Source organism: Oryctolagus cuniculus, chromosome 5 (genome assembly GCF_051225735.1).
Source record: "Oryctolagus cuniculus isolate XC-2025 breed Fujian yellow rabbit chromosome 5, ASM5122573v1, whole genome shotgun sequence".
Lineage (NCBI taxonomy): Eukaryota > Metazoa > Chordata > Mammalia > Lagomorpha > Leporidae > Oryctolagus > Oryctolagus cuniculus.
The window spans coordinates 134,914,934-134,941,223 of NC_142871.1; the positions used below are offsets into that span (position 1 = coordinate 134,914,934).

Sequence of the window (26,290 nt, forward strand, 5' to 3'; positions counted from 1 at the left end):
TTGGCCTGGACCAGCCCTGGCTATTGCAGCCATTTGGGCGGTGGACCAGCAGATGGAGGGTCTGTCTGTCTGTCTGTCTGTCTCTCTCCCTCCCCCCCACCCTCTGTTTCTCCCCTACTCTATAATTTTGTCTTTCAAATCATAAATAAATAAATATTTTTTTAAAAAGACCTTAACGATCATAGTGGTAGTATGTTCTAGGTCTTTACTTACTTTACATTGAACTGTGTACCCATCAACTACAATCTCATAGAAGGAAAGAGTTTTCTTTTTTCAGTCTCCTAATTAATAAGTGAAGGCTAGTAAAGATTTTAAACCTTGTGACTATTTCACTGTTTAATGGAAATGTTAAAATGAGAAAATCTATCTAGATGTAAATGCTGGAAATAGAGAGATTGTGAGTCAACCCCATTTATTTGTTTATCAACAGGTGTTGTTTAGATGCTTTTCTCCAAATTTCCATTATTTAATAAGAATTTTAAAATACATGAATATGAATTGCTAGTAACGTTCAAGTGTGGTTGTATGTACCCAGTAAATTTATCTTAAAAATAGGTACAAAATAGGCAAAGGATTTTTCCATGTGTTTGACATTTTCAAAATAAAAAGGTGGGGCGAAAAGAGGCACAAATATTTTGATATGCCCACCATATTCAAGAGTCTAAGCTGGAGACCATGAAGTACCATGAATGATAGCTGTCACTGTACCAAGACAGGCCATTTGTCCACTTAACCTTGGTGTACATTTCATGTGAGGAACCATCTTTATCCTGCTCTCCCAGGAAAAGCATATGCGTACACAGAAATATAACAAAAAAAAATTTACAACTTATTGTTAGAAAAAATAATTCTGACTCTATGGAGTGAACAGAGAAAATGTGTAAAATCTGGTGCAAGACAACTTTACATTGGAGAAGAGAGTGGTTCTCACGGATGTTTGGTGTTACCTTTCAGGCCTGTAAGTCAGTTGGTATTGAATCTCCTGTTTCTGGCAGCTGAGAACTTAGCAAAGGTCCTCCCCTCTCAGTTACAGTTCAGAGATGAAAGGAAACTTTGGCACAGATGTGGCTTCCAGTGATGTGTCTGGCTGAGGTGCAGTTCTGATGATCCTCTGCTCACATAGCTGGGCATGCTTCACCTCGGGCCCCAGGGCATGGACACTTCTCTCAGACAGTTCTGCTCCAGGGCTCCTAGAAGATGGTTGCTCCTGGGTCATTACCATGATTACTTCTGGAATCATCCTGAAGATGTTTGCATTTTTAGAGACTATCATTCCAGCCTTTGCAAAAACTGTTATAAAAATTTATTTTCGGCCGGCGCCGCGGCTCACTAGGCTAATCCTCCGCCTTGCGGCGCCGCACACCAGGTTCTAGTCCCGGTTGGGGCACCGGATTCTGTCCCGGTTGCCCCTCTTCCAGGCCAGCTCTCTGCTGTGGCCAGGGAGTGCAGTGGAGGATGGCCCAAGTGCTTGGGCCCTGCACCCCATGGGAGACCAGGATAAGTACCTGGCTCCTGCCATCGGATCAATGCGGTGCACTGGCCGCAGTGCGCCGGCCGCGGCGGCCATTGGAGGGTGAACCAACGGCAAAGGAAGACCTTTCTTTCTGTCTCTCTCTCTCACTGTCCACTCTGCCTGTCAAAAAAATTTTTTTTTATTTTCATTTTATTTGAAAGACAAAGGGAAGAGAAATCATTTGTCTCCTGGTTCATTCTTCAAATGGTTGTAGCAGCCAGGAGTGGGCCAAGCTGAAGCCAGGAGCATGGAACTCCATCTGGGTCTCCCACATGGATGGCAGGAACCCAGGTACTTGAGCCATTCAGGGTGTACATTAGCCAGAAGCTGGGTCAGAAGCTGAGTAACTGGGACTTGAACCAGGCACTCTGATGTGGTATACAGATGTCCTAACTGGTGTCCTAATTGCTGAGCCAGACATCTACCCAAAAAAAGTCTTATTAATTTATGAAAAGTTGTGTCATGTGATTTATATTTGTGTTAGTGACCATTTTAGTCTAAATATTTAGGGTTTTTAACTAGGAATATCTATTGGGGTGCTCTGTAAAATATTAACCTTAAAAATAGAAAGGAGGACCAGCATTGTGGCATAGCAGGTTGGGGCACTGCCTGTGCTGGCATCCCATAAGGGCCTGATTCAAGACCAAGCTGCTCCACTTCCAATCCAAATCTCTGCTAAAAGCCTGGGAGAGGGGCCAGTGCTGTGGCATAGTTGGTAAAGCTGCTGCCTGCAGTGCTGGCATCCCGTGTGGATACCAGTTTGAGTCCTGGCTGCTCCTCTTCTGATTCAGCTCTCTGCTATGGCCTGGGAAAGCAGTCCACGATGGCTGAAGTCCTTGGGCCCTTGTACCCTCAGGGGAGACCCGGAAGAAGCTCCTGGCTCCTGGCTCCTGGCTTTAGATAGGCACATCTCCCACCATTGCACCCATCTGGGAGTGAACCAGCAGATGGAGGATCTCTCTCTGCCTCTGTCTCTCTGTACCTCTACCTTTCAAATAAATAAATATTAAAAAAAAAATTTAAAATAAAGGCCTAGGAAAAGCAGCAGAAGTTGGCCCAAGTACTTACATCCCTGCCACACATGGGAGACCCAGATGAAGCTCCTGGCTCCTGGCTTTGAACTGGCCTATCCCTGGCCATTGCAACCATTTGGGAAGTGAACCAGTGAATGCAAGATATGTCTCTTCTCTCTTTGTGTGTGTGTGTGTGTGTGTGTGTCTGTGTCTGTGTCTGTCTGTCTGTCCCTTCCTTTATGTAATTCTGCCTTTCAAGTAAATAAATTCATCTTTAAAAAAATAGAAACAATAAGGGCTGACATTGTGCTATAGCGGTTTAAGCCACTGCTTGAGATGCTGCTGTCCCATATGAGTGCTAGTTCAAGATTTGACTGCTCCATTTCTGATCCAGCTCCCTGGTAATGTGCCAGAGAAAGCAGCAGAAGATGACCCAAGTACTTGGACTCCTGCCACCCATGTGGGAGACTCAGATGGAGTTTCAGGCTCTTGACTTCAGCCTGGCCCAGCCCCAGCTATTGTGGCCATTTGGGTAGTGAACCAGTGAATGGAAGATTTCTCTCTCCACCTCCTCCCATCCTGTAACTCTGTCTTTCAAACAAATCTTTAAGAAAAAATAGAAATGATATAACCTGAACAAGGCTTTTATTCTTACGGCTTTAAAGTGCTCCTTCTAAGTACTCAGTGATGCTGCTAAGTGTAGCCAAGTTCGATCATTTGATTAACCTGGTGCCAAATGTAGCTTTCAGTTTTTCTGATTAGAAAAATAATTGTGTTCCTTGTAGAATGAAGAGGCAAAGCACAAAGAAGATGCTCACATATTGGTTTGGTTTAATTGTTCTTGGTATCCTTTAACTTGTTTTCTCCTCCTGTATATTTCTGGTAATTTAGTCTGCAACAGTGCCTTCCAGTACAACTTTCTGAAGTGGTAGAAGTGTTCTTTATTTTATCTACCATTGTGGTAGTCACTAGCTTTACGTGGCTAGTTGGAATAATTAAAATTTAATAAAACTTAATATTCATTTTCATAGTTACACTAGTGCCAATAGCTCTGTGTGTACAGTGGTCGCTAGTTTGAACAGCACAGCTTTTGAGGCTTCAGTAGGTTCAGGGTATACATTTTTGATGAGTTGCTGTGTACTTCCTAATGCTTTATGTCACCTTGCCTTGCTGCTAGTGATAAACAGTTTGACCGGGTAATTCGTGGTCTCTTCATGGTAGCAGTATATTTCTCCCTACACGATAAAGTTAGTCAGTAATCTGTGCAGCTGTTCCACTCTAATATCCTGACCGCCACAAGCCCCTATAGTCTTACCAAATACCACTTTGGACTCATGTATTTTGCTTTTTTCAGTGTGTTATTAGCCATAGTCATTATCCTCTTTGCTTTAATAGCCCCAGATCCAGCCAGTGTGTACCCATCTGAGCAACCTCCTGTGTGCTTTCAGTGTTTGAGTACTTCCTTGCTTTATGGTGCAATAAGATGTTCCAGGATGACCTTGAACTTTCCTGTCTGAGGCTTTTTTTTTTTTTAAGATTTATTTATTTACTTGAAAGTCAGAATTAGGCAGAGAGAGAGAGGTCTTCCATCCGCTGGTTCACTCCCCAGAAGGCTGCAACAGCTGGAGCTGCGCCAATCTGAAGCCAGGAGCCAGGAGCTTCTGGATCTAACACACAAGTGCAGGGGCCCAAGGATTTGGGCCATCCTCCACTGCTTTCCCAGGCCATAGCAGAGAGCTGGATCAGAAGTGGAGCAGCCAGGACTCGAACTAGCACCCGTATGGGATGCCAGCACTGCAGGCTTTACCTGCTACGCCACAGCGCCAGCCCCGTCTGATACCTCCTTTAATCAGCCATTTTAGGGAGTTTCCTTTTAGTGGGGAATGGTATAGAAACCTAGTTTAAGGTGCTTGGTGTGCTCACTGCTACTGGGTTGTAATTGATCCTAGGGCCTTTTCGTGAACGGAAATAGAAGGCATTTTAAAATATTTGTATCTTTTAAAAAATGTTTACTTATTTGAAAGAGGGAGAGACACGGGCACCTCATCAAGGTCTCCCACGTGGGCCCGGGCAATGGGGCCATCTTCCCACTGCTTTTCCCTGGCCATTAGCAGGTAGCTGGATCAGCAGTAGAACAACTAGAGCACAGACCAGCACCCATATGGGATGCCAGTGTCTCAGGCAGCAACTTTACCCACTATGCCATTATGCTGGCCTCTGTATCTGTTTTGTTTTTTAAGATTTGTACATTTATTTTTTTTGAAAGAGTTACAGAGAGGCAGAGGCAGAGAGAGAGAGAGAGAGAGAATGTGAGTCTTCTATCTACTGATTCACTCCCCAAATAGCCGCAATGGGTGGAGCTGGGCTGATCTGAAGCCAGGAGCTTCTTCCTGGTCTCCCATGCAGGTGCAGGGGCCCAATGACTTGGGCCATCTTCTGCTGCTTTCCCAGGCCATAGCAGAGAGCTGGATCGGAAGTATAGCAGCCGGGACTCAAACTGGCGCCCATGTGGGATGCCGGCACTTGCAGGTGACGGCTTTACCTGCTATACCACAGCTCTGGCCCCTGCTCTACTTCTTATCCAGCTCCCTGCTGAAGTTCCTGGGAAAGCAGCAGAAGATAGCCCAAGTATTTGGGCCCCTGCACCCACATGGAAGACCTAAATGAAGCTCCTGGCTCCTGACTTTGGACTGGCCCAGCTCTGACTATTGTGGCCATTTGGGAAGTGAACCAGTGGATGGAAGATCTGTTTCTGTTTCTTCCTCCATATCTCTCTCTCTCTCTCTCTCTCTCTCTCTCTCTCTGTGTGTGTGTGTGTGTGTGTGTGTGTAACTCTGCCTTATAAATAAATAAAATTTTTTTTTAAATAGTTGTGAAATGTAGTGTTGTAAAACGGTACGTACCAGTAAAGCTTTATTTGGCTTGTAACCTATTTATGTGGAGTCTGAGGTTGGAATGGAAACACCAGTATTATCGAGAGAAACATTATAGAGCCTGAGAATGGATTCTCAATGATTTAATGTGGACCTGTTGGATTTTTGGGGGTGGGGGTACTGGTAGAGTGGCTTGGCTTTTGGTGCTAATTTGGATTGTCTCACAAGTTAATCTGGGTCAGTTTGAGTGGTAGTAGATGAGGAAACAATTCGGGAGGAACTACTTGCTCTGCTAGGAGGTTGTCACTTAGCTTTTCTTTGAAAACCTGTGTTACAGTTTGACTCACATTTGGGGCAGTGGCTGCTAGCAACTAGCCCACCCTACCGCTTGCTACCTGGGGTCCTTTCTTGAGTTTTTCAGTTCAGCCACCACATTTTATGGAAGTATGCATGATTCTCAGGCTGCTGAGTGCTTAACCCATCATCCCATTCTAATGTAAGTTTCAGATGTACTTTGTTGTATGTTTTTATTCAGTGTAGGCATTCTAAGAACAGAAAAGTAAAGAGAACAGTATTTAAATTTTTTGTTCTTGCGACTGGTAACATTTTGATGTCTTTCCTTTTATGTGAGTTTTTACCATCTCAGCTATAGGCTTCTTACAGTTATCTTCAAATATGAGACAGGAAAGTTAGCTGGGAGGTCTGTGTACAACCTAAAATATAGGTTGTTCATGTGCATAAAGAAGCAGTTCATGCAAGATATCTGTCACAACTTTAGTAACAGCAGAAAATTGAAAGCAATCTTAAGTTTCCATCAGTACGAGAATGGTGGTGTCATTTGTGGCACATTCATAGTATGTGCTGCCATCCACAGTTTAAACATAATACAGGAAATCTATGTATCCCAGCATGAAGAGTCTTTCTAAGATAGGCAGTTAAATGAAATGGCAGGGGTGACCCCACTTTTTTTTTTTTTTTTTTTTTGGACATACAGATTTATAGACAGTGAGAGAAAGAGAGAGAAAAAGGTCTTCCTTTTCCATTGGTTCACCACCCCCAATGGCCGCTGCGGCCGGCACACCGAGCTGATCCGAAGCCAGGAGCCAGGTGCTTTTCCTGGTCTCCCATGCAGGTGCAGGGCCCAAGCACTTGGGCCATCCTCCACTGCACTCCCGGGCCACAGCAGAGAGCTGGCCTGGAAGGGGGGCAACCGGGACAGAATCTGGCGCCCCAACCGGGACTAGACCCCAGTGTGCCTGTGCCGCAGGCAAAGGATTAGCCTATTGAGCCACAGCGCCGGCCTAGAATCTATTTTATCTGCTAGTATCTAATAAAACTTTAAACAGAAATAATCGCTGTTAATCTCATGCTTTCTGAGAAAAGAATTCAGACAGTGTGCAGCCATGCTTCGTAATATCTGGGTTCTTGGCACAAAGAGCCAAAGACGGAGCAGAGTAGTGTTGGAGAAATTGTTTGAAAGGCAGAATTAGAGAGAGAGGGAGAGAAAGTGCTTCTATCCGCTGATTCACTCTCCAAATGGCCACAACAGCCAAGGCTGGGCCAGACCAAAGCCAGGAGCCAGAAACTTCCCTTGGAGGTCTCCCACGTGGGTGCCAGGGCCCAAGAACCTAGGTCACCTTCCACTACTCTCTCTCTCTCTTTTTTTTTTTTTCTTCCCCAAAGGTACTTATAGGCAGAGAGAAAGGTCTTCCTTTCGTTGGTTCACCCCTCAAATGGCCGCTACGGCTGGTGCTGTGCCAATCCAAAGCCAGGAGCCAGGTGCTTCTTCCTGGTCTCCCATGCGGGTGCAGGAGCCCAAGCGCCTGCGCCATCCTCCACTGCCCTCTCGGGCCACAGCAGAGAGCTGGACTGGAAGAGGAGTAACTGGGACTAGAACCTGGTGCCATATGAGATGCCAGCACTGCAGGCAGAGGACCAATCAAGTGAGCCACGGTGCCAGCCACCCACTACTTTCACAGGCGCATTAGCAGGGAGCTGGATCAGAAATGGAGCAGCTAGGACTCAAACTGGTGCCCACATGGGATGCCAGTGACACAGGGCACAGCTTTACCCACTACATCACTGCACTGGCTGTGATTTTTGTCTTGCATCTGAAGTTTCTTTGCTTATTCCTCTTCAACTGTCAACCTGTTAATGTTGAATACCCTGGAATTCAGCCCCTTGTCTCATTTATTCCTTGGTGGTCTCACCCATTCTCAAACCTTTAAATAGAGTAGGTAGGAAGTTTAGATAGTGTGTGGGTAGAAAGATGGATGCAAGAGTCTTCCATTCTGAACCACAACTTCCCTTAATCAGCCTCTTGGGGATTTCCCTGTGGTGTCCAGCAGAAACTCAGTATGTATAAACCTTGATTCACTCCCTTCCCCAAACCTGCCCTTCCAGTCTTCCCATCTCAATAAATGGCAACTCCATCTTTCGGTTGCTTAACGTAGACGACTGGAGGTCATCCTGGTTTCTTCTTTTCTTACCTGCAATATCCAGTTCTTCAGCTAATCCTGTGTGGAATAACAGCTGAAAGCTCTCTCTTCAGAATACAAATAGGGGCCGGAGCTGTGGCACAGCAGGTTAACGCCCTGGCCTGAAGTGCTGGCATTCCATATGGGCACTAATTCGAGACCTGGCTGCTCCACTTCTGATCTAGCTCTCTGCTATGGCCTGGGAAAGCAGTAGAGGATGGCCCAAGTCCTTGGGCCCCTGCACCCGCATGGAAGACCCGGAGGAAGCTCCTGGCTCCTGGCTTCAGATTGATGCAGCTCGGACCACGGCGGCCAAATGGGGAGTGAACCATCGGATGGAATACCCTTCTCTCTCTCTCTTTCTGCCTCTCCTCTCTCTGTGTAACTCTGACTTTCAAATAAATAAATAAATCTTAAAAAAAAAAAAAAAAAGAATACAAATAGCCAGAATCTTAACTATTTCTTACCGTCTCCATCGCTGTCATCCTGGTCCAAGCCACCATCACCTCTCACCTTGATTCTTCTCTTGCCCCTCACCAAACCGCCTTCAGTCTGTTTCCAACAAAGCAGGCAAAATGATCCTATTGAAAAAAAAACCAGGTCTGATCACGTCCCTGATAGGCTTTCTAAGTGGAAGCTCTTATGTTGGCATGTGACCTGGCTCCCTGCTGTCTTCCTCTCTCTCTCACCAGCTACAGCCATCTTCTAACAGCAGGCCTCTTCCCTCCAGGGCCTTTGTAATGGCTGTTCCTGCTGCTTGCATCTGCAGGGTTAGAAATCCAGTTTTAGACCATGATCCTACAGGAGAGACTGGCTGGCTGGTTTTTTCTAATGATCTCAATAGTAGGCGCCTTTTATTGGTGAAGAAATGTCATGGTATCGAGGATGGGAAATTAACAATTTCAGACACTAAATATAGTGCTTGTACTGTAAGTAGTAGGTCCAAACATTTGCATCTGTGGCATGAAATGCCTTGCTTCACCCATCTGCCCCCAGTTCCTGCTCATTCAGATACCCACCATATGAAGCAGAACTGCCCTTCAGATGAGGTGTGAGTAGTTAGGGGCTCCATTTTTGTTCCTCTTGATCACCCTTTGTGTTGAGGTGGCATGAGAAGGTGGTTTGGGATGCCATCTGTCAGATGAGAGGCTTGGGATGGCTCCATTTCAGGCCTGGGACAAGTATGGTCTGGGTTTCAAATTAAGCCATAAGAACATTCTTAAAAGGACTGAGCTTTTTCTATGGCTTTTAGAATGGGGATGGATGGGAGCTGGCGCTGTGGTGCAGTCGGTTAATCCTCCGCCTGCGGCACCACCATCCCATATGGGCACTGGTTCTAGTCCTGGCTCCAGCCATTGCGGGCATTTGGGGAGTGAACCAACAGACGGAAGACTTTTCTCTCTGTCTCTCTCTTTCACTATCTGTAACTCTACCTCTCAAATAAATAAATAAAATCTTTAAAAAGAAAAAGAATGGAGATGGAGGCAGTTGTAAAAGGGACGATACCGTTTTTTAACCAAGATGGTCATGGCTTTTTTTTTTTTTTTTTAAAGATTTATTTGAAACTCAGAATTACAGAGAGAGAGATCTTCCATCCACTGCTTCACTCCCCAAATGGCTGCAACAGAACCTTCATCTTGGTCTCCCATGTGAACGGCAGGGGTCCAAACACTTGAGCCACCTTCCATTGCTTTCCCAGGCCATGAACAGGATTGGAAGTGGATCAGCCAGGACTTGAATTGGCCATGTGGAATACCGGCATTGACGGTTGTGGCTTTACGTGATATACCTCAATTCTGGCCCCCCATGATGTGTTTTAACTGAGATTTATGAGAGCTGAAAGATAAATAATCAACTGTTTATGACCAAGGGACCAGCAGAGTTTTCTGGGTGCGGAGCTGAAGAAGGACATCAGCGGCAGATCCTGAGACTTGAGAAGCCTGAGGGGTGTGCCTGTCTATATAGGGACTGTGATGTTAGGTGGAATTTATTTTTATGGGGTCATAGAAACACATTGTTGGGAAGGACATCAAGAGCTGATCTAGTTTATATCTGTACTTTTGGTCAAACAGAACTAAATCTACACCATTTGACTCTTTATTTCTTCCTTTTGAATATGTTCATGTAAAAGATACTCTTGTATGTTGTCTGAGTAATTTTAAAAAACATTTTTGTTAGTTAAAAACATTACCTTTAATGTCATCCAACAGTGGGATGCCACTAGATTTAACCTGTTAGCATGATTAAAATAAAAAAGAAATGTCATTCAAAGAGTGAGAAAGGTAATTGCAGTTTATTGCTGCTGTCAGATAAACTGTTCATCTGTTATGTGAATTAAAATATGTGCTATTAAATGTTTCAGAAAAAAGCAAGATGACCTTTATAGTAACGTTTGGCAGAGTGGACTTACTTTTGGTCACGTCAAACTGAAATGGACAGTTCTGCCTTTAAAATAAAAGCAGGAAAACTGAGGAGCCTGTCAGAGGAGAGCACCAGCATCACCGACAGCTGCTGACCCCGCTTTTCTTAAATGTTTGCTCCCTCCCTCCTTTTAAAACCCATCTTTCAGTCCTGGTTTTTCAGATTTTCAGGTAGTCTGGAAGGCTATGTGATCCACCTTCAGTAATTGAAAATTCAAAAAACGCATAAGATTCCATTTAAATAGTTACCTGCCCGCCCCCAAAGGTGGTCACATATTTTAACTGGGGGAAAAAAATAAAAGGCTGCCACCTCTCATGACCTCTGTAACATATTTTGTGAGAAGAGAAATACAATTACTTATTTTTTTTTAAGATTTATTTATTTATTTGAAAGAGTTATAGAAGAGAGGAGAGGCAGAGAGAGAGAGAGAGAGAGAGAGAGACAGACAGAGAGAGAGGTCTTCCATCCACTGGTTCACTCCCCAATTGGCTGCCACAGCCGGAGCTGCACCAATCCGAAGCAAGGAGCCAGGAGCTTCCTCCGGGTCTCCCACACGGGTGCAGGGTCCCAGAAATACCATTACTTTTAGATTCTGAAATAATTTTCCCCCTGAAATTTTTCAATGGAGCAGGATTGAAATGTTATTTATTTATTTATTTATTTGAGAAGCAAACATATTCACTCCTCAAATACCTGCAACAGCCAGGACTATTTATTTGAGAGGCAAGGAGACATATATGTATGTGTAGGGTGTGTGTGTGTGTGTGTGTGTGTGATGAGAGAAAGAAAGAACACACTCTAATTTGTTGGTTCATTAATGTTCACAAATGTCCACAGTGCACAGTGGCCATTGCTCAGCCCAGTGGAAGTCAGGAGCCAGGAATTCCGTCTAGTTCCCTCATTTGGGTGGCAGGAATCCAATTGCTTGGGCCACTATTACTGCTTCTTAGGGTCTGCATCAACAGGAAACTGAAGTCAGAAGGTGGAACTGGGGCTCTCTAGTGGAGGATGTTGGCATTTTGTTTTTTAAGATTGATTTATTATTTGAAAGTCAGAGCGAGAGAGAGAGAGAGAGAGATCTTCCATCCCCCTCAGCTTTACACCATTGGAGCCTTCATTTCTCCCCAAATGCCTGCAACCACCGGGGCTGGGTCAGGTTGAATCCAGAAGCTTCCATGTCTCCCAAGTGGGTGCAGGGCCCAAGGACTTGGGCCATCTTCTGCTGCTTTCCCAGTTACATTAGCAGGTAGCTGGATCAGAAGTCGAGCAGCTGGGACTCAAACTGGCACCCATTTGGCATACTGGTATTAAAGGTGGTGGCTTTTACCTACTACACCACAACATGGCCCCAGATGTTCATAGTTGACATTAGAGTTCATTCATGATGTTGTACATTCTGTGATCTTGGACAAATGTATTATGACACATATCTACCATTATAAAGTATACCATACAGAATAGCTGCACTGCCCCAAAATCCTTTGTGCCCTGCCTATTCATTCCCTAGATCCCTGGCAACCACTGATCTATTTACTCTCTCCATGCCTTTTCCCAAATATCATATACTTGGAATCATAGACTATGCAGCCCAGAGGCTGGCATTGTGGGCGTAGCGGGTAAAAGCCACTGCCATCCTATCAGTGCTGATTTGAGTCTCAGCTGTTCCATTTCTGATCTAGCTCCCTGCTAATGCACCTGAGAAAGCAGCAGAGGATGGCCCAAGTACTTGGGCCTCTGCACCCACATGAGAGACCCAGAAGAATCTCCTGGTTCCTGGCTTCTGCCTGGCCCAGCCCTGGCCATTGTGGCTATCTACAGAGTGATCCAGTGGATGGAAGATTTTCTCTCTCTCTAACTGTGAATTTCAACTAAGTAAAATATATCTTTAAAAAATAAAAAATAAAGTATACAGCCTTTTCAGATTGGCTTTTTTTCTTAGTAATGTTAATTTTAAACTTCCTCTGTCTTTTCATGGCTTGATAGCTCATTTCTTTGAGCGCTGAGTTGTCTAGATGTATAGTAGTTTATCCATTCACCTACTGACAGACATTGTGGTTGTTTCCATGTTTTGGGAATTACAAATAAAGTTGCTGTAAATATCCCTGGGCAGGTTTTATGGGAGCATAAATTTTAAATTCCTTTGGCTGTATCATATGGAAGAGTATGTGTGGGTTTTATAAGAAACTGCCAACTGCCTTCCGATGTTATTGTACCATTTTACATTCTCACCAGCGAATGAGAGTTTCTGTTGCTGCACATCCTCACCAGCATTTGTTCTGGATTTATTTATTATATTTTACTTGGGAGGCAGAGACCAGGGTAAAGACAGACACAAAGACAGTAAGAGGTCTCCCATCTGGTTCACCCTCTATGTGGTGGAATGAGAAGGCCATGCCAAGATGGCCACTGGCAACGGAAACTGCCTGGCAACAGGCTGTGATCGGATGGCTTCAGAAACCACATGACAATGGAGTGTGACTGACAACAGGTTGTGATTGGATGGCTTTGGAAACTGTATGGCAACGGAGCCTGCCTGGCAATAGGCTGTGATTGGTTAGGGCATAGACAGCCCCTTGACCAGATTGGCTGCCTTGGCTATATAAGCTGCTGTACCAACTGAAATAAATGAGTCTGCGGGCTGCTGGCCTCTGTCTTGCTTTCACCTGACTCCTGGGATCTGTGTGGTGACTCCGGGCCTCTTGCCCCCACCACACTGCTCCTCTCAGAATGAATCCACGTCAACAGCTCTAAATACCCACAACAACCCCTGGCTAAAGCCAAAGCTATGAGCCAGGAACTCAATCCCTGTCTTTCATGTGGACAACAAGGATGTAGATATTTGAGCTACCATCACTGTCTCCCAGGGTGGATATTACCAGGAACATCGAATGTGGTATGGTAGAGCTGGGACTCGAACCCAGGCACTCCAGTATGAGATGCAGACATCCTAAGGCAGTTTCTCAACTGCTGCACCTAACGTTAGCCGCATATATGAATAGGGGTGTGTGAGTGTGGGGGTGCGTGTGTGTATGTATGTGTGTAGAGAAAGAGAGAAAGAATGCACTCTAATTTGTTGATTCATTCCCCAAATATTTATAAGGAGGTTTGCTGTTACTGAGTGCACAATGGCCATTGCTCAGCCTGGTGGAAGTCAGGAGCTCAATCTAGGTCCCTTATGTGGGTGGCAGGAATCTTGACTTTTTCTTCTCCTTCATTATTGAGTTGGTTATCTGGGCTTTTGCTTCTACTTATAAACTTTAGAATCAGCTTGTCTGTATCTACATAATAACTTGCTGAAATTTTAATTGAGATTGCATTGACTATATCAAGTTGGGAAGAACTGACATCTCTTAAAAAAAAAAATACTTATTTCTATGTTCTGTGAAAGCCAGAATTACAGAGAGAGAGCGAGAGAGCAAGCAAGCGAGTGAGCTTCCATCCACTGGTTCACTTCCCAGCTGGTTCACTTCCCGTAGTGGCCAAAGCTGGACTGATCTGAAGCCAGGAGCTTCTTCCAGGTCTCCCACATGGGTGCAGGGGCCCAAGTATTTGGCCATCTTCTGCTGCTTTCCCAGGCACATTAGCAGGGAGCTGGATCGGAAGTGGAGCAGCCAGGATTCGAACCAGTACCCATATGGGATGTCAGCCCCACAGGTGAATGCTTAACCTACTGTGCCACAGTGCTGCCCCCCCCTTATTTTTTTTTTTTTTTTTTTTTTTTTTTTTTTGACAGGCAGAGTGTACAGTGAGAGAGAGAGACAGAGAGAAAGGTCTTCCTTTGCCGTTGGTTCACCCTCCAATGGCCGCCGCGGCCAGCGCGCTGCGGCCGGCGCACCGCGCTGATCCGATGGCAGGAGCCAGGAGCCAGGTGCTTTTCCTGGTCTCCCATGGGGTGCAGGGCCCAAGCACCTGGGCCATCCTCCACTGCACTCCCTGGCCACAGCAGAGGGCTGGCCTGGAAGAGGGGCAACCGGGACAGAATCCGGCGCCCCGACCGGGACTAGAACCTGGTGTGCCGGCGCCGCTAGGCGGAGGATTAGCCTAGTGAGCCACGGCGCCGGCCTCCCCCCCTTATTTTCTAATTTTAGTATATGTGCTGCTGAAGCGAGCACCTCCCTTTTCTTTTTTTCTTTTTTCTTTTTTATTTGACAGGCAGAGTTAGACAATGAGAGAGAGACAGAGAAAGGTCTTCCTTCCGTTGGTTCACTCCCCAAATGGTTGCTACAGCCAGAACTACGCCAATCCAAAGCCAAGAGCCAGGTGCTTCCTCCTGGTCTCCCATGGGGGTGCAGGGGCCCAAGCACTTGGCCCATCCTCCACTGCCCTCCCGGGCCACAGCAGAGAGCTGGACTGGAAGAAGAGCAACCCGGTGCCCATATGGGATGCCAGCACCACAGGCAGAGGGTTAACCAAGTAAGCCATGGGGCTGGTGCTATGGCGCAGCAGGCTTTTCAAATCCCTGCTGCTCCACTTCCGACCCAGTTCTCTGCTATGGCCTGGGAAAGCAGTACAAGATGGCCCAAGTCCTTGGGCCCCTACAGGACCGCTGCACCTGAGTGGGAGACCTGGAATAAGCTCCTGGCTCCTAGCTTCAGATAGGCGCAGCTACAGCCATTTTGGCCAGTTGGGGAGTGAACCAGCTGATGGAAAACCTCTCTCTCTATTTCTCTCTCTCTGCCCTTTCTTCTCTCTGTGTGTGTGTATAACTCTAACTTTCAAATAAATAAATAAAATCTTTAAAAAAAATACTGTCAGTTTCCATCTAAGCACTGTTTTACAGTAAATTTTTCTTGAGATTTCTGCTTTGATTCATGTTTTGTTTAAATGTGTAGTGTTTAATCTCCAAGTATTTTGGGATTTTCCAGCTGTCTTTCTGTTATGATTTTTAGTTTAATCCCTGTTGCAGTCTAAGGACATATATTGTAATTTCTGGTTTTTGTTTTTAAGATTTTATTTATTTCAGAGACAGAGTTACAGAGGGAGAAAGAGAGAAAGGTCTTCCATCCACTAGTTCACTCTCCAAATGGCCGCAACATTCAGAACTAGGCTGATCCAGAGCCAGGATCCAGGAGCTTCTTCCTGGTCTCCCACGCAGGTGCAAGGGCCCAAGGACTTGGGCCATCTTCTATTGCTTTCCCAGGCCATAGCAGAGAGCTGGATTGGAAGTGGAGCAGCCGGGACTCAAACCGGCAGCCATATGGGATGCCAGCACTGCAGGCGATGGATTTACTTGCTACACCACAACACTGGCCCCAGAAGTGTGTTCTGTTGTTGAATGACAGTCTGTACACGTCATTTATATCCAGTTGGTTTTCTACCTCCTGGTTGTGTCTTTTTCTGAGAGATGGATATTGAAGTCTCCAATGATAATAGAGGATTCATCTGCTTGGCCTTGCATTTCTGTTAACTTTTACCTTGTGCATTCTGGTGTGCTGTTTTTAGGTACATATACATTAAGGATTATTACTATGCCTTGGAGAATGGGCCTTGTGTCATTATGTAATACTCTCTTTATCTCTGATAACTTTCCTTGCTCTGAAGTCTTCTGAAATTAATAGAGAATTCTACTTCTTTTAATGCACCTTTGTAGAAAATATATAGAAATGAGTTATGTTTTTGATCCCCTCTCACAGTCTCTGTCATTTAATAGATGTCTTTTTGACCACTGATGGTTAAGGTCATTATTTTTTTTTTTCAATTTTTTTTCTTTTTTTTCTTTTTTTTTTTTTTTTTTTTTTTTTTTTTTTTTTTTTTTTTTTTTTTTTTGGACAGGCAGAGTGGACAGTGAGAGAGACAGAGAGAAAGGTCTTCCTTTGCTGTTGGTTCACCCTCCAATGGCTGCTGCGGCCAGCGCACTGCGACCGGCGCACCGCGCTGATCCGATGGCAGGAGCCGGGTACTTCTCCTGGTCTCCCATGGGGTGCAGGGCCCAAGCACTTGGGCCATCCTCCACTGCACTCCCTGGCCACAGCAGAGAGCTGGGCTGGAAGAGGGGCAACCGGGACAGAATCCAGCGCCTGGACCGGGACTAGAACCCGGTGTGCCGGTGCCGCAAGGCGGAGGATTAGCCTAGTGAGCCGCAGCGCCAGCCTAAGGTCATTATTGATATAGTTAGAGTAGAACCTACTGGTTTCTATGTATTATCTTTTTCTTTGTTCCTGATTTTGTTTTCTATGCCTTTTGTATTTTTAAGTGTTTATTTTTATCTTTAATCTACTTGGCAGAGAGAGAAAGAATGAGACTCTCCATCTTCTGTCAAGTTGTTCACTCCCCAAATGCCAACAATAGCTGGTGCTGGGTCAGTCAGAAACCAGGAGCCAGAAACTCCATTCCAGTCTCCCACGTGAGTGATGGGAGCCCAAGCGTTGAGTCATCATCTGCTGCCTCCCAGTGTGTGTAAGCAGGAAGCTGGGTGAGAAGCGGGGTAGCCAAGACTCTCACTAGCACTCTGATACCGACTGTGGGCGCTGCCAGCAGTAGCTTAACCCATGATTGCCCCACAGCACCCGCCCCTTTTGTGGTTTTAATTGAGCGTTATATGATTCCATTTTCTCTGCTTTTTTTCCTTATTCTGCTCCCATTTTAATGGGATTCCAGGAAAAGGAAGAAGTAATATTTATAGTCTGCCACCACATTTTTAATTACATTTTTAAAATTTCACAATTATATCTCCTCTCTTTTTCTTTGACTCTGAGTAATGGTATAAATATTTTGTTTCTTTAAGCTAATTTTCTAAAATACTCAACAGGGATATATTGTTCTCAGCAGCTATATCCCCTTCCCCAAATTGCAGGTAGAAAACGTTTTATAAATTCAGTTATTTCTATTTGTGATTTATCTTAAACACTAGTGACTTTTAAGGAAGAATCACTCTCCAGCAAAATAATTCTCTTTTTTTTAAGATTTATTTATTTATTTTAAAGTCGGAGTTACATAGAGAGAGAAGGAGAGGCAGAGAGAGAGAGGTCTTCCATCTACTGGTTCGCTCCCTAATTGACTGCAGTGGCTGGAGCTGCACCTCCGTAGCCAGGAGCTTCTTTGGGGTCTTCTACATGGGTACAGGGGTCCAAAGACTTGGGCCATCTTCTACTGCTTCCCCAGGTCATAGCAGAGAGCAGATTGGAAGTAGAGCAGCTGGGACTTGAACCAGTGCCCATATGGGATGCTGCTCCACAGTGCCGGCCCCAATAATTCATATTTTAAAACTAGTAAAAGCTTAACAAGCTTTTCATAAAAATAACTAATCCCAAATTATCTTTCAACTATTACATCTTTTTACTCAACTTAGCTGTGTAATCACATGTAATTAAATGCCACCCATTGACAAGCAGTTATTTTAGTGGCTAAGTGTAGAGATTAAGATCTGCTCTGTTAGTTAATATGGTATTGTGCTTGAACTGCTTTGTGTTGGAACCCTGAACACAGGCCAAAATCCCAGGATGGGAGCCCATCACCTTCCGCTAAATGAGTGAGTCCAGAAGTCTTCCAGAACTATTGTGTTTGCTTTCCCACCCCGGTCACATTCCCGAAAGGATTTTTAGTCAGTAGGAAGTATATCCACAGCTTCCTTTCCGTTGGCTCCGGTCGATTCACAGTGGCTTTAGCAAATACTAAATGCAGCCCTTGCCTGTAGAGACTGCACAGTCCTGGCTGGCGCCATGGCTCACTATGCTGATCCTCCACCTGCGGCGCCAGTACTCCGGGTTCTGTCCCGGGAGTCCCAGGTGGGGTGCCGGTTCTGTCCCGGTTGCCCCTCTTCCAGTCCAGCTCTCTGCTGTGGCCCGGGAGTGCAGTGGAGGATGGCCCAAGTGCTTGGGCCCTGCACCCCATGGGAGACCAGGAGAAGCACCTGGCTCCTGGCTTCGGATTGGCACAGCGCGCCGGCCATAGCGGCCATTTGGGAAGGAAGACCTTTCTCTCTGTCTCTCTCTCACTGTCTGTAACTCTAGCTGTCAAATAAAAATAATAATAATAAAAGAAAAAAAAAAGCAGACAGTGAGAAAAACAGAGGGGTTGAATAATAACCATTAACAAGCGTAAGGTGTGGGCATTGCCATGCAGCAGGTGAAGCTGCCACTTGAGACACCACATTTCATATCAGAGTGTCCATCTGAGTCCCAGGTACTCCCTGCTAACATGTTTGGGAAGCAGTGGATAATGGCTCAAGTACTTGAGTTCCTGCTACCCATGAGGGAAACCCAAATGGACTTACTTCTAGCTTAAGCCTGGATCAGCCTTGCTGTTGGAAGTAAACCAGGGGATGGAAGAACTGTCTCTACCTCTGTCTCATATCACTATGCCTTTCAAATAATTAAACTTTTAAAAAGGAAAAAAAAAAATGTTGAACAGGTAGCCATGAGAGATTTCTAACAAGTTAGTGGAAAGGGACTGGCGCTGTGGTGTAGCAGGTAAAGCCACTGCCTTCTGTGCCCATATCCCATGTGGGCGCCAGTCCTGGCTGCTCCACTTCCAATCCAGCTCTCTTTTATGGCCTGGGAAAGCAGTGGAAGATGGCCCAAATCCTTGGGCCCCTGCAACCTGTGTGGGAGACCCAGAAGAAGCTCCTGGCTCTTGGCTTCCGATCAGCACAGCTCTCTGGTCATTGTGGCCAATTGGGGAGTGAGTGAACCAGCAGATGAAGACCTCTCTCTTTCCCTCTCTCTCTCTCTCTCTCTTTTTTTTTTAAAGATTTATTTTATATATTTATTTGAAAGATAGAGTCACAGAGCGAGGTAGAGCCAGAGAGTGAGAGAGAGAGAGAGAGAGGTCTTCCATCCGCTGGTTCATTCCCCAAATGACCACAACGGCCAGAGCTGAGCTGATCCAGAGCCAGGAGCCTCCTCCAGGTACCCCATGTGAGTGCAGGGGTCCAAGGACTTGGACCATCTTCCACTGCTTTCCCAGGCCACAGCAGAGAGCTAGATTGGAAGTGGAGCAGCTGGGACCCGAACCGGCGCCCATATGGGATGCTGGCACTACAGGCCATGGCTTTAACCTGCTGTGCCACAGCACCGGCCCCAAGTCTGACTTTCAAATAAGTAGATACATTTTAAAAAAAAGTTAGTGGAAAATGTGTATTATTAAAAAAGTATGGCCCATGCCGCGGCTCACTAGGCTAATCCTCTGCCTGCGGCGCCGGCACCCCAGATTCTAGTCCCGGTCGGGGCGCCGAATTCTGTCCCAGTTGCTCCTCTTCCAGTCCAGCTCTCTGCTGTGGCCCGGGAAGGCAGTGGAGGATGGCCCAAGTGCTTGGGCCCTGTACCCCATGGGAGACCAGGAGAAGCACCTGGCTCCTGACTTTGGATTGGCACAGTGCACTGGCCACAATGCACCAGCTGTAGTGGCCACTTGAGGGGTGAACCAACGGAAAAAAGGAAGACCTTTCTCTCTGTCTCTCTGTCATTGTCTAACTCTGCCTGTCAAAAAAAAAAGTATGCATGAATTTTTAACAATATTTACATTAAAATAAAGTTATTTTAATCTCATTTTCCCCTAAACTTTTTGATGTATCCTGATATATCAAGAGATAACCTTGCATCCAACTAAGAATATACAGTTTTATTCATGCACACACAAAAGTACTATAAAATTCAACCATGTTAGGTTGTAAAAGAAGTATTAAAAATTCCAGATGTTAGATTTCATATACTCTGGGGTTTTGTTTTTTTTGTTTGTTTGTTTGTTTTTTTTTTTTTTGCTTTGTTTTGTTTTTAAGATTTATTTATTTATTTGAGAGGCAGAGACAGAGAGGTCTTCCATCCATTGGTTCACTCCCCAAATGGCCACAACGACCAGAGCTGGGCCAGTCCAAAGCCAGGAGCCAGGACCTTCCTCTGGGTCCTCCACGCAGGTGCAGGGGCCCAAGCACTTGGGCCATGTTCTGCTGCTTTTCCAGACCATAACAGAGAGCTGGATTGGAAGAGGAGCAGCCGGACTCAAACCAACACCCATATTGGATGCCAGCACTGCAGGTGACAGCTTCAACCTCTAGCCACAGCGCTGGCCCCTGATTTCATATACTCTCATACTATACAATAAAATTAGCAGTCAGTAGCAGAGCCAGCTTGAAAGAAAATGAAACATGTTGGGCAACAAAATATCCTAAGTGTAACCCATGAGTTAAAGCACAAATCATAATAGGAGTTGTGAAGTAAGCAGAGCTGACCAACGTGGAAGCACTCCACACCATGGCTTTTTAGGGGTACATGCAGTTCAGTCAGCTCTTTGAGTCCTAGAAATTAATGAAATAGGCATTGAGTAGATTGAACAATTCAGGAAGCTGGAAGAACAAGAGTAAGTCCCCAAAATAAAAGGATGAAAATAACAGGGAAGGTGCAGCAATTAGTAGGAAAGATAGAAATGATCAACAAAATCAAAAGTGGATTTTTATTTATTTAATAAAATAGATTTTGGCAGAACCAATTAAGGAAATGAGAAGCACAAGTAAATAAAGAGCCAAAAGAAGGAAATACTCAGACTATCACTGATTTTTAAATTATGAGAATGCTATAAAGCATTGAAGATCTATAAAAATTTGAAACTTTGATACAAATTTTATGGAGAAAAAAAATACAAATTTACTTTTAAAAATAAAAATCTAGAATGAGTGTTTGATGCAGAAGCTAGACTGCTGCTTGTGACCCCTCATCCCCTATTTGAGTGCCTAGGTTCCAGTCCCAGCTCCATCCTCCATTCCAGCTTCCCGCCAATGCACACCCTGGGAGATGCCTGCCACCCACACGGGAGAGCCAGATTGAGTTCCTAGCTGCTGGCTTTGGCCTGGTCCAGTCCTGGCTGTTATGGGCATTTGGAGTGTGAACCAGTGGATGGGAGATCTTTCTCTGTCTCTGTTATTACCTACTACTGGTGATGATTAACTTGGAAAACCAAAGTTAAACAGTAGAAATTAGTAGAACTAGTAAAGCATTTAGAGAGGTTGCACAGCATAAGATTAATAAGCAAAAACCCAGCAGTCTTTCTTAAGGTTTGTTTGTTTGTTTGTTTGTTTTTTTAATTTATTTGAAAGGCCGGTGCCGCAGCTCAGTAGGCTAATCCTCTGCCTGCGGCGCCGGCACCCGGGTTCTAGTCCCAGTTGGGTCGCTGGATTCTGTCCCAGTCACTCCTCTTCCTGTCCAGCTCTCTGCTGTGGCCCAGGTGCTTGGGCCCTGCACCCCATGGGAGACCAGGAGAAGCACCTGGCTCCTGCCTTCGGATCAGCACAGTGTGCCGGCGCAGCGGCCATTGGAGGGTGAACCAACGGTAAAGGTAGACCTTTCTCTCTGTCTCTCTCTCTCACTGTCCACTCTGCCTGTCAAAAAAAAAAATTATTTGGAAGGCAGAGACAGATTGAGCTGTTGATTCCTTCCCTAAATGTCTACAACATCCAGGGCTAGGCCAGGCCATAGCTAGGAGCCAAGTACTCCATCGTGGACTCCTGCATGGATGGCAGGGACCCGAGTACTGAGGCCGTTGTCAGTTACCTCCGCTGGTGCACATTAATAGGAAGCTGGATGGAAAGCAGAGGCAGGATTCTTTCCTTATGGGCTGCCTACAGTATCCGCCCCTCAGTAATATTTCCTTAAACCAGCAGTAACCAATTAGAAGATACATATCTTTAAAATATATATACTATTTGCAATAGCATCAAAGCTAAAATGCTTTGCTATAACATAATATTGTATAAGACCTTTTACAGTAAAAATAAAAGAACTTTATTGAAGAAATCAAGACCTGAAATAACATGAAGAGATTTAGTCTGTTCTTGGATGGGAAGACTAAATATTGTAAATATGTGTTTTTCTTAAATTACTCTAAGTATTCAATAATAAAAACCAATATTCTGGGGCCAGTGTTGTGGCACAGTGAGTTAAGCCACCGCATACAACACCAGCATCCCATAGGAGTGTCATTCAAATCTCTGCTGCTCCACATCCGACCCAGCTCCCTGCTATTGCACCTGGGAAAGCAGCAAACGATGGCCCAAGTGCTTGGGCCCCTGCACCCAAGATGGAGACTCTGCTGGAGTTCCAGGCTCCCGGCTTTAGCCTAGCCCAGCCCTGGCTGTGTTGGCCATTTGGGGAGTGAACAAATGAGTGGAAAATCTCTCTCCCTCTCTCTGTCTCTCCCTCTTGAAATGCTGCTTTTCAAATAAATAAACCTTTTTTTTTTTTTAAATATAACAATATCCAAAAGGGATTTTTCAAGAAATCTGGAAAACTGACTTTTGAGATTTATATGGGAGAGTGAAGGTACAAATAATAGCTTAGAATCTTTTGAAAAAGAAAAACAGAAAAGAGAACAGAGACTTTTTTTCCAGGAATTAAGATAAAGCTGTGTTAGTTAAAATCATGTGGTGTTAGTACAAAAACTAACAATTAGATTAGCAGAGTGGGATAGTAATTTACACAGCTCTATTCTGGAGGTCCCTAAATCATTGGTTATCTAGGAATAAATTATAGGTAGATAATAGTATAAAATAGTAGATAAATAATAGTAGATAATAGTATAAAGTAGGTAGATAATGGTATAAAATCCTCAGACTATTAGGAAATAAGTAGGAGACAAAGTTAATATCATTGGATGAGAGATGTTTCTTAAGACACCAAGCACTCCGGAGTAGGCAGTGTTGCTCAGCAGGTCAAGCTGCTGCTTGGGACGCCAGCAGCATTCCGTACTTGAGTGCCAGTTCAAGTCACGGCTGTTCCATGCTTCCAATTCAGCTTCCTGCTAATGCACCTGGGAGACAGCAGATGCTGACCCAAGTACTTGGGTCCCTGCCATCCATGTGGGAGACCCAGACGGAGTTCCTAGCTCCTGGATTTGGCCTGTGCTGGCCCTAGGTGCAGGCATTTGGGGTGTGAGCAGTAGATAGATGCTCCCTCTCTCTGTCTCTCTCTCTCTCCCTCTGTCACTCCACCTTTCAAATAATACTGAACACAAAAGGGAAGGATAAGGAAAATCAAGTATGTCTAATAATACATGTTCAGCAAAGAACATTAGGGGCCAGTGCTCTGACACCACAAATTAAGCCATGGCCTGCAGTGCTGACATCCCGTATGGGCACTGGTTTGAGTCCTGGCTGCTCCACTTCAGATCCAGCTCCACTTTGTGATGTGTCTGGGAAAGCAGTAAAGGATGATCCAAATCCTTGGGCCCTGCATCCATGTGGGAGACTTGGAAGAAGCTCCTGGCTCCTGGCTTCAGCCTGGCCCAGCCCAGTCACTGCAGCCATTTGGATAGTGAACCAGAGGATGGGAAGATTGATCTCTCTCTCACTCGCTCGCTCTCTCCTTCTCTCTGTCTTTCAAATAAATAAATCATTTTTAAGAAGCAAAAGACCATTGAAAACAGAGTAAAAGACAAGTGCCAGTTGGGAGAAAATATTTACTACAAAGTGCAGGATCACAAGATACAAATAACTTCCGTAGATCTTTCAGATGGTCTTAGTCAAGTAAGAAATATTAGAACACAGTACTGTCACCTTAACCATGGGACTATATTCCACGACCTGCAGTGGATGCCTGGACCTGCACATGGTACTGAACCCTATATGAACGGTATTTTTTCCTATAGATACATATTTAGGATAAAGTTTAATTTATAACTTAGGGACAAAAAGAGATTAACAACTAACAATAAAACAGATGAGTTACAACAGTATGCTATAATAAAAGTTAGGTGAATATAGTCTCTCAAAAAATGTATATTTTTAAAGATTTATTTATTTATTTGAAAGTCTAAGTTACACAAAGAGAAGAAGAGGTAGAAAGGAGAGAGATTTTCTACTCCCCAAATGATCAGAATGGCCAGGAATCAGGAGCTTCCTCTGGGCCTTCCATGTGGTTGCCCAAGCACTCGGGCCATCCTCCACTGCCTTCCCAGGCATATCAGCAGAGAGCTAGATCTGCAGTGGAGCAGCCAGGTCTCGAAACTGGTGCCCATATGGGATGCTAGTGTTGCAGGCAGCGGCTTTACCAGTGATGCCATAACACTGGCCCTTCTGACCACAGCTGCAAGTAACTGCAACCTTAAAATGTGAAGTGTGGGCAAAATGTGGACGTGTGTAATATACATGTCCCAGAAGAAGAGATCTGAATGTCCACTGAACAGGATAAACAACTTCAGGTTTTTTGTTTGTTTGTTTGTTTGTTTTTAAGATTTATTTATTTGAGAGTCAGAATTATACAGAGAGAGGAGAGGCATGGCGGGGGGGGGGTGGTTCATCCGCTGGTTCACTCCCCAGTTGGCCACAATGGCTGGAGCTGTGCCGAGCTGAAGCCAGGAGCTTCTTCCAGGTCTCCCACGCGGATGCAGGGACCCAAAGACTTGGGCCATCTTCTGTTTTCCCAGGCCATAGCAGAGAGCTGGATTGGAAGTGGAGTGGCTGGGTCTTGAACCGTCGCCCATATGGGATACTGGTGCTTCAGGCCAGGGCGTTAACCCACTGCACCACAGTGCTGGCCCCAACAATTTCAGTTTTAAAAATGATTTAATACAATTTCAAGTTTATTATGTTGACCAAAAGAAAGAAAGAAATAGAAGGAAGGAGAATGGCAAACAATAAATTCCAAGTATTGCAGAGAAACAGGAGTGATGGCAGCTTGTCCACTGCTTGTATATTTGAAGAGTGGATCACTTTGCTGAATAACAAACTATTCCAATATTCAGTGACTTGAAATACTAAATATTTATTACTGCCTGTGCATCAGCTTATGGTGTCAGCCGGACTGTTCTGAGCCAGCTCTGGGTCAAGAGGCAGCTCCTCTGATGTTGGCTCCACTGTCTGAGTTTGGTGGTTAGAGGCTGTGGGTTGCTCTGTGAGACAACTGTAGTCTTTCAGCCTTTAGGGAGCTAGCTCAGGCTTGTCCACACGCCACGGCAGAGTTCCAGCAGAAAAAGTAGAAGCACCAAGGTGTCCTGAGACCTGTCTTGGAACCTTGGAACTGATAGCCCATTGTTCTGTATTCTGTTGAGCAAAGCAAGTCACAGGTGAGCCTAGATACAGGAAGGAGCAAGTAGATCCTATCTCTGGGTGTGCACACAATAATAAATGCTTAATGGTTTAAGCCATAGCATTTTGGAAGAGCCACAGAATCACATTTCAAAGGATATGCAGGGATAGATGAAGAATGGAAACCATTTCTGCAGTTGATCTTCACCAGAGAGCAACTTGATAATATCTGGGGAAATGGAAGTTTAGTCAGTTAGAGCAACTCTTATGCATGGGAACAAGGAGATCTCCAGTAGGTTTTTTTTTTTGAGCAGCATTTTCTATAACAGCAAAACTAAATAGACAGATGACTGGATTAATTTTGATAAGTTCTTAAAATAAATGAATAGTCAACAATTAAAGTGAATTAACTAAAACTACATGCATCAGTATAGCTAAAACTCTGAAACATAATATTGATGGGAGAGTTGCAGAAGGTATATGCTTTTTTAAAAAAGTTGAATAGAAGCCGGCGCCGTGGCTCAATAGGCTAATCCTCCACCTTGCGGCGCCGGCACACCGGGTTCTAGTCCCGGTTGGGGCGCCGGATTCTGTCCCGGTTGCCCCTCTTCCAGGCCAGCTCTCTGCTATGGCCAGGGAGTGCAGTGGAGGATGGCCCAGGTGCTTGGGCCCTGCACCCCATGGGAGACCAGGAAAAGCACCTGGATCCTGGCTCTTGCCATCGGATCAGTGCGGTGCGCCAGCTGCAGTAGCGGCCATTGGAGGGTGAACCAACGGCAAAGGAAGACCTTTCTCTCTCTGTCTCTCTCTCTCACTGTCCACTCTGCCTGTCAAAAATTGAAAAAAAAAAAAAATTGAAAAAAAAAAAAAAAGTTGAATAGAGAAACTTACAGAAAATATCATATCCTGTGAATAGGGGATACGCAGCCGAGTCGTAAAAGCATGAGGACATGAAGAGAATGATGAACACCAAATTCAGGTGGCTAATTGTCTCTTGCACTGGGTAGAGAAGTTTCATTTATCCAAGTCATTTTTTAAATTTA

The 26,290-nt window shown here is 45.0% G+C and overlaps 1 protein-coding gene across 2 annotated transcripts in view; it reads left to right on the forward strand.

Moving 5' to 3' along the window:
* The window catches only part of NUDT3 (nudix hydrolase 3), a 109,135-nt gene that overhangs the window by 64,471 nt on the left and 18,374 nt on the right, over positions 1–26,290 (forward strand). The window contains exon 3 of one of the 2 annotated variants that reach the window (XM_089334079.1): positions 9,430–10,157. The exons of the other annotated variant lie outside the window; for it this stretch is intronic. Within the exon in view, the coding sequence (XP_089190205.1) occupies positions 9,430–9,552 (123 nt within the window). The 3' untranslated portion in view covers positions 9,553–10,157. Of the gene's footprint in view, positions 1–9,429; positions 10,158–26,290 lie in introns of those variants that run through there. 2 annotated transcript variants of the gene reach the window in all.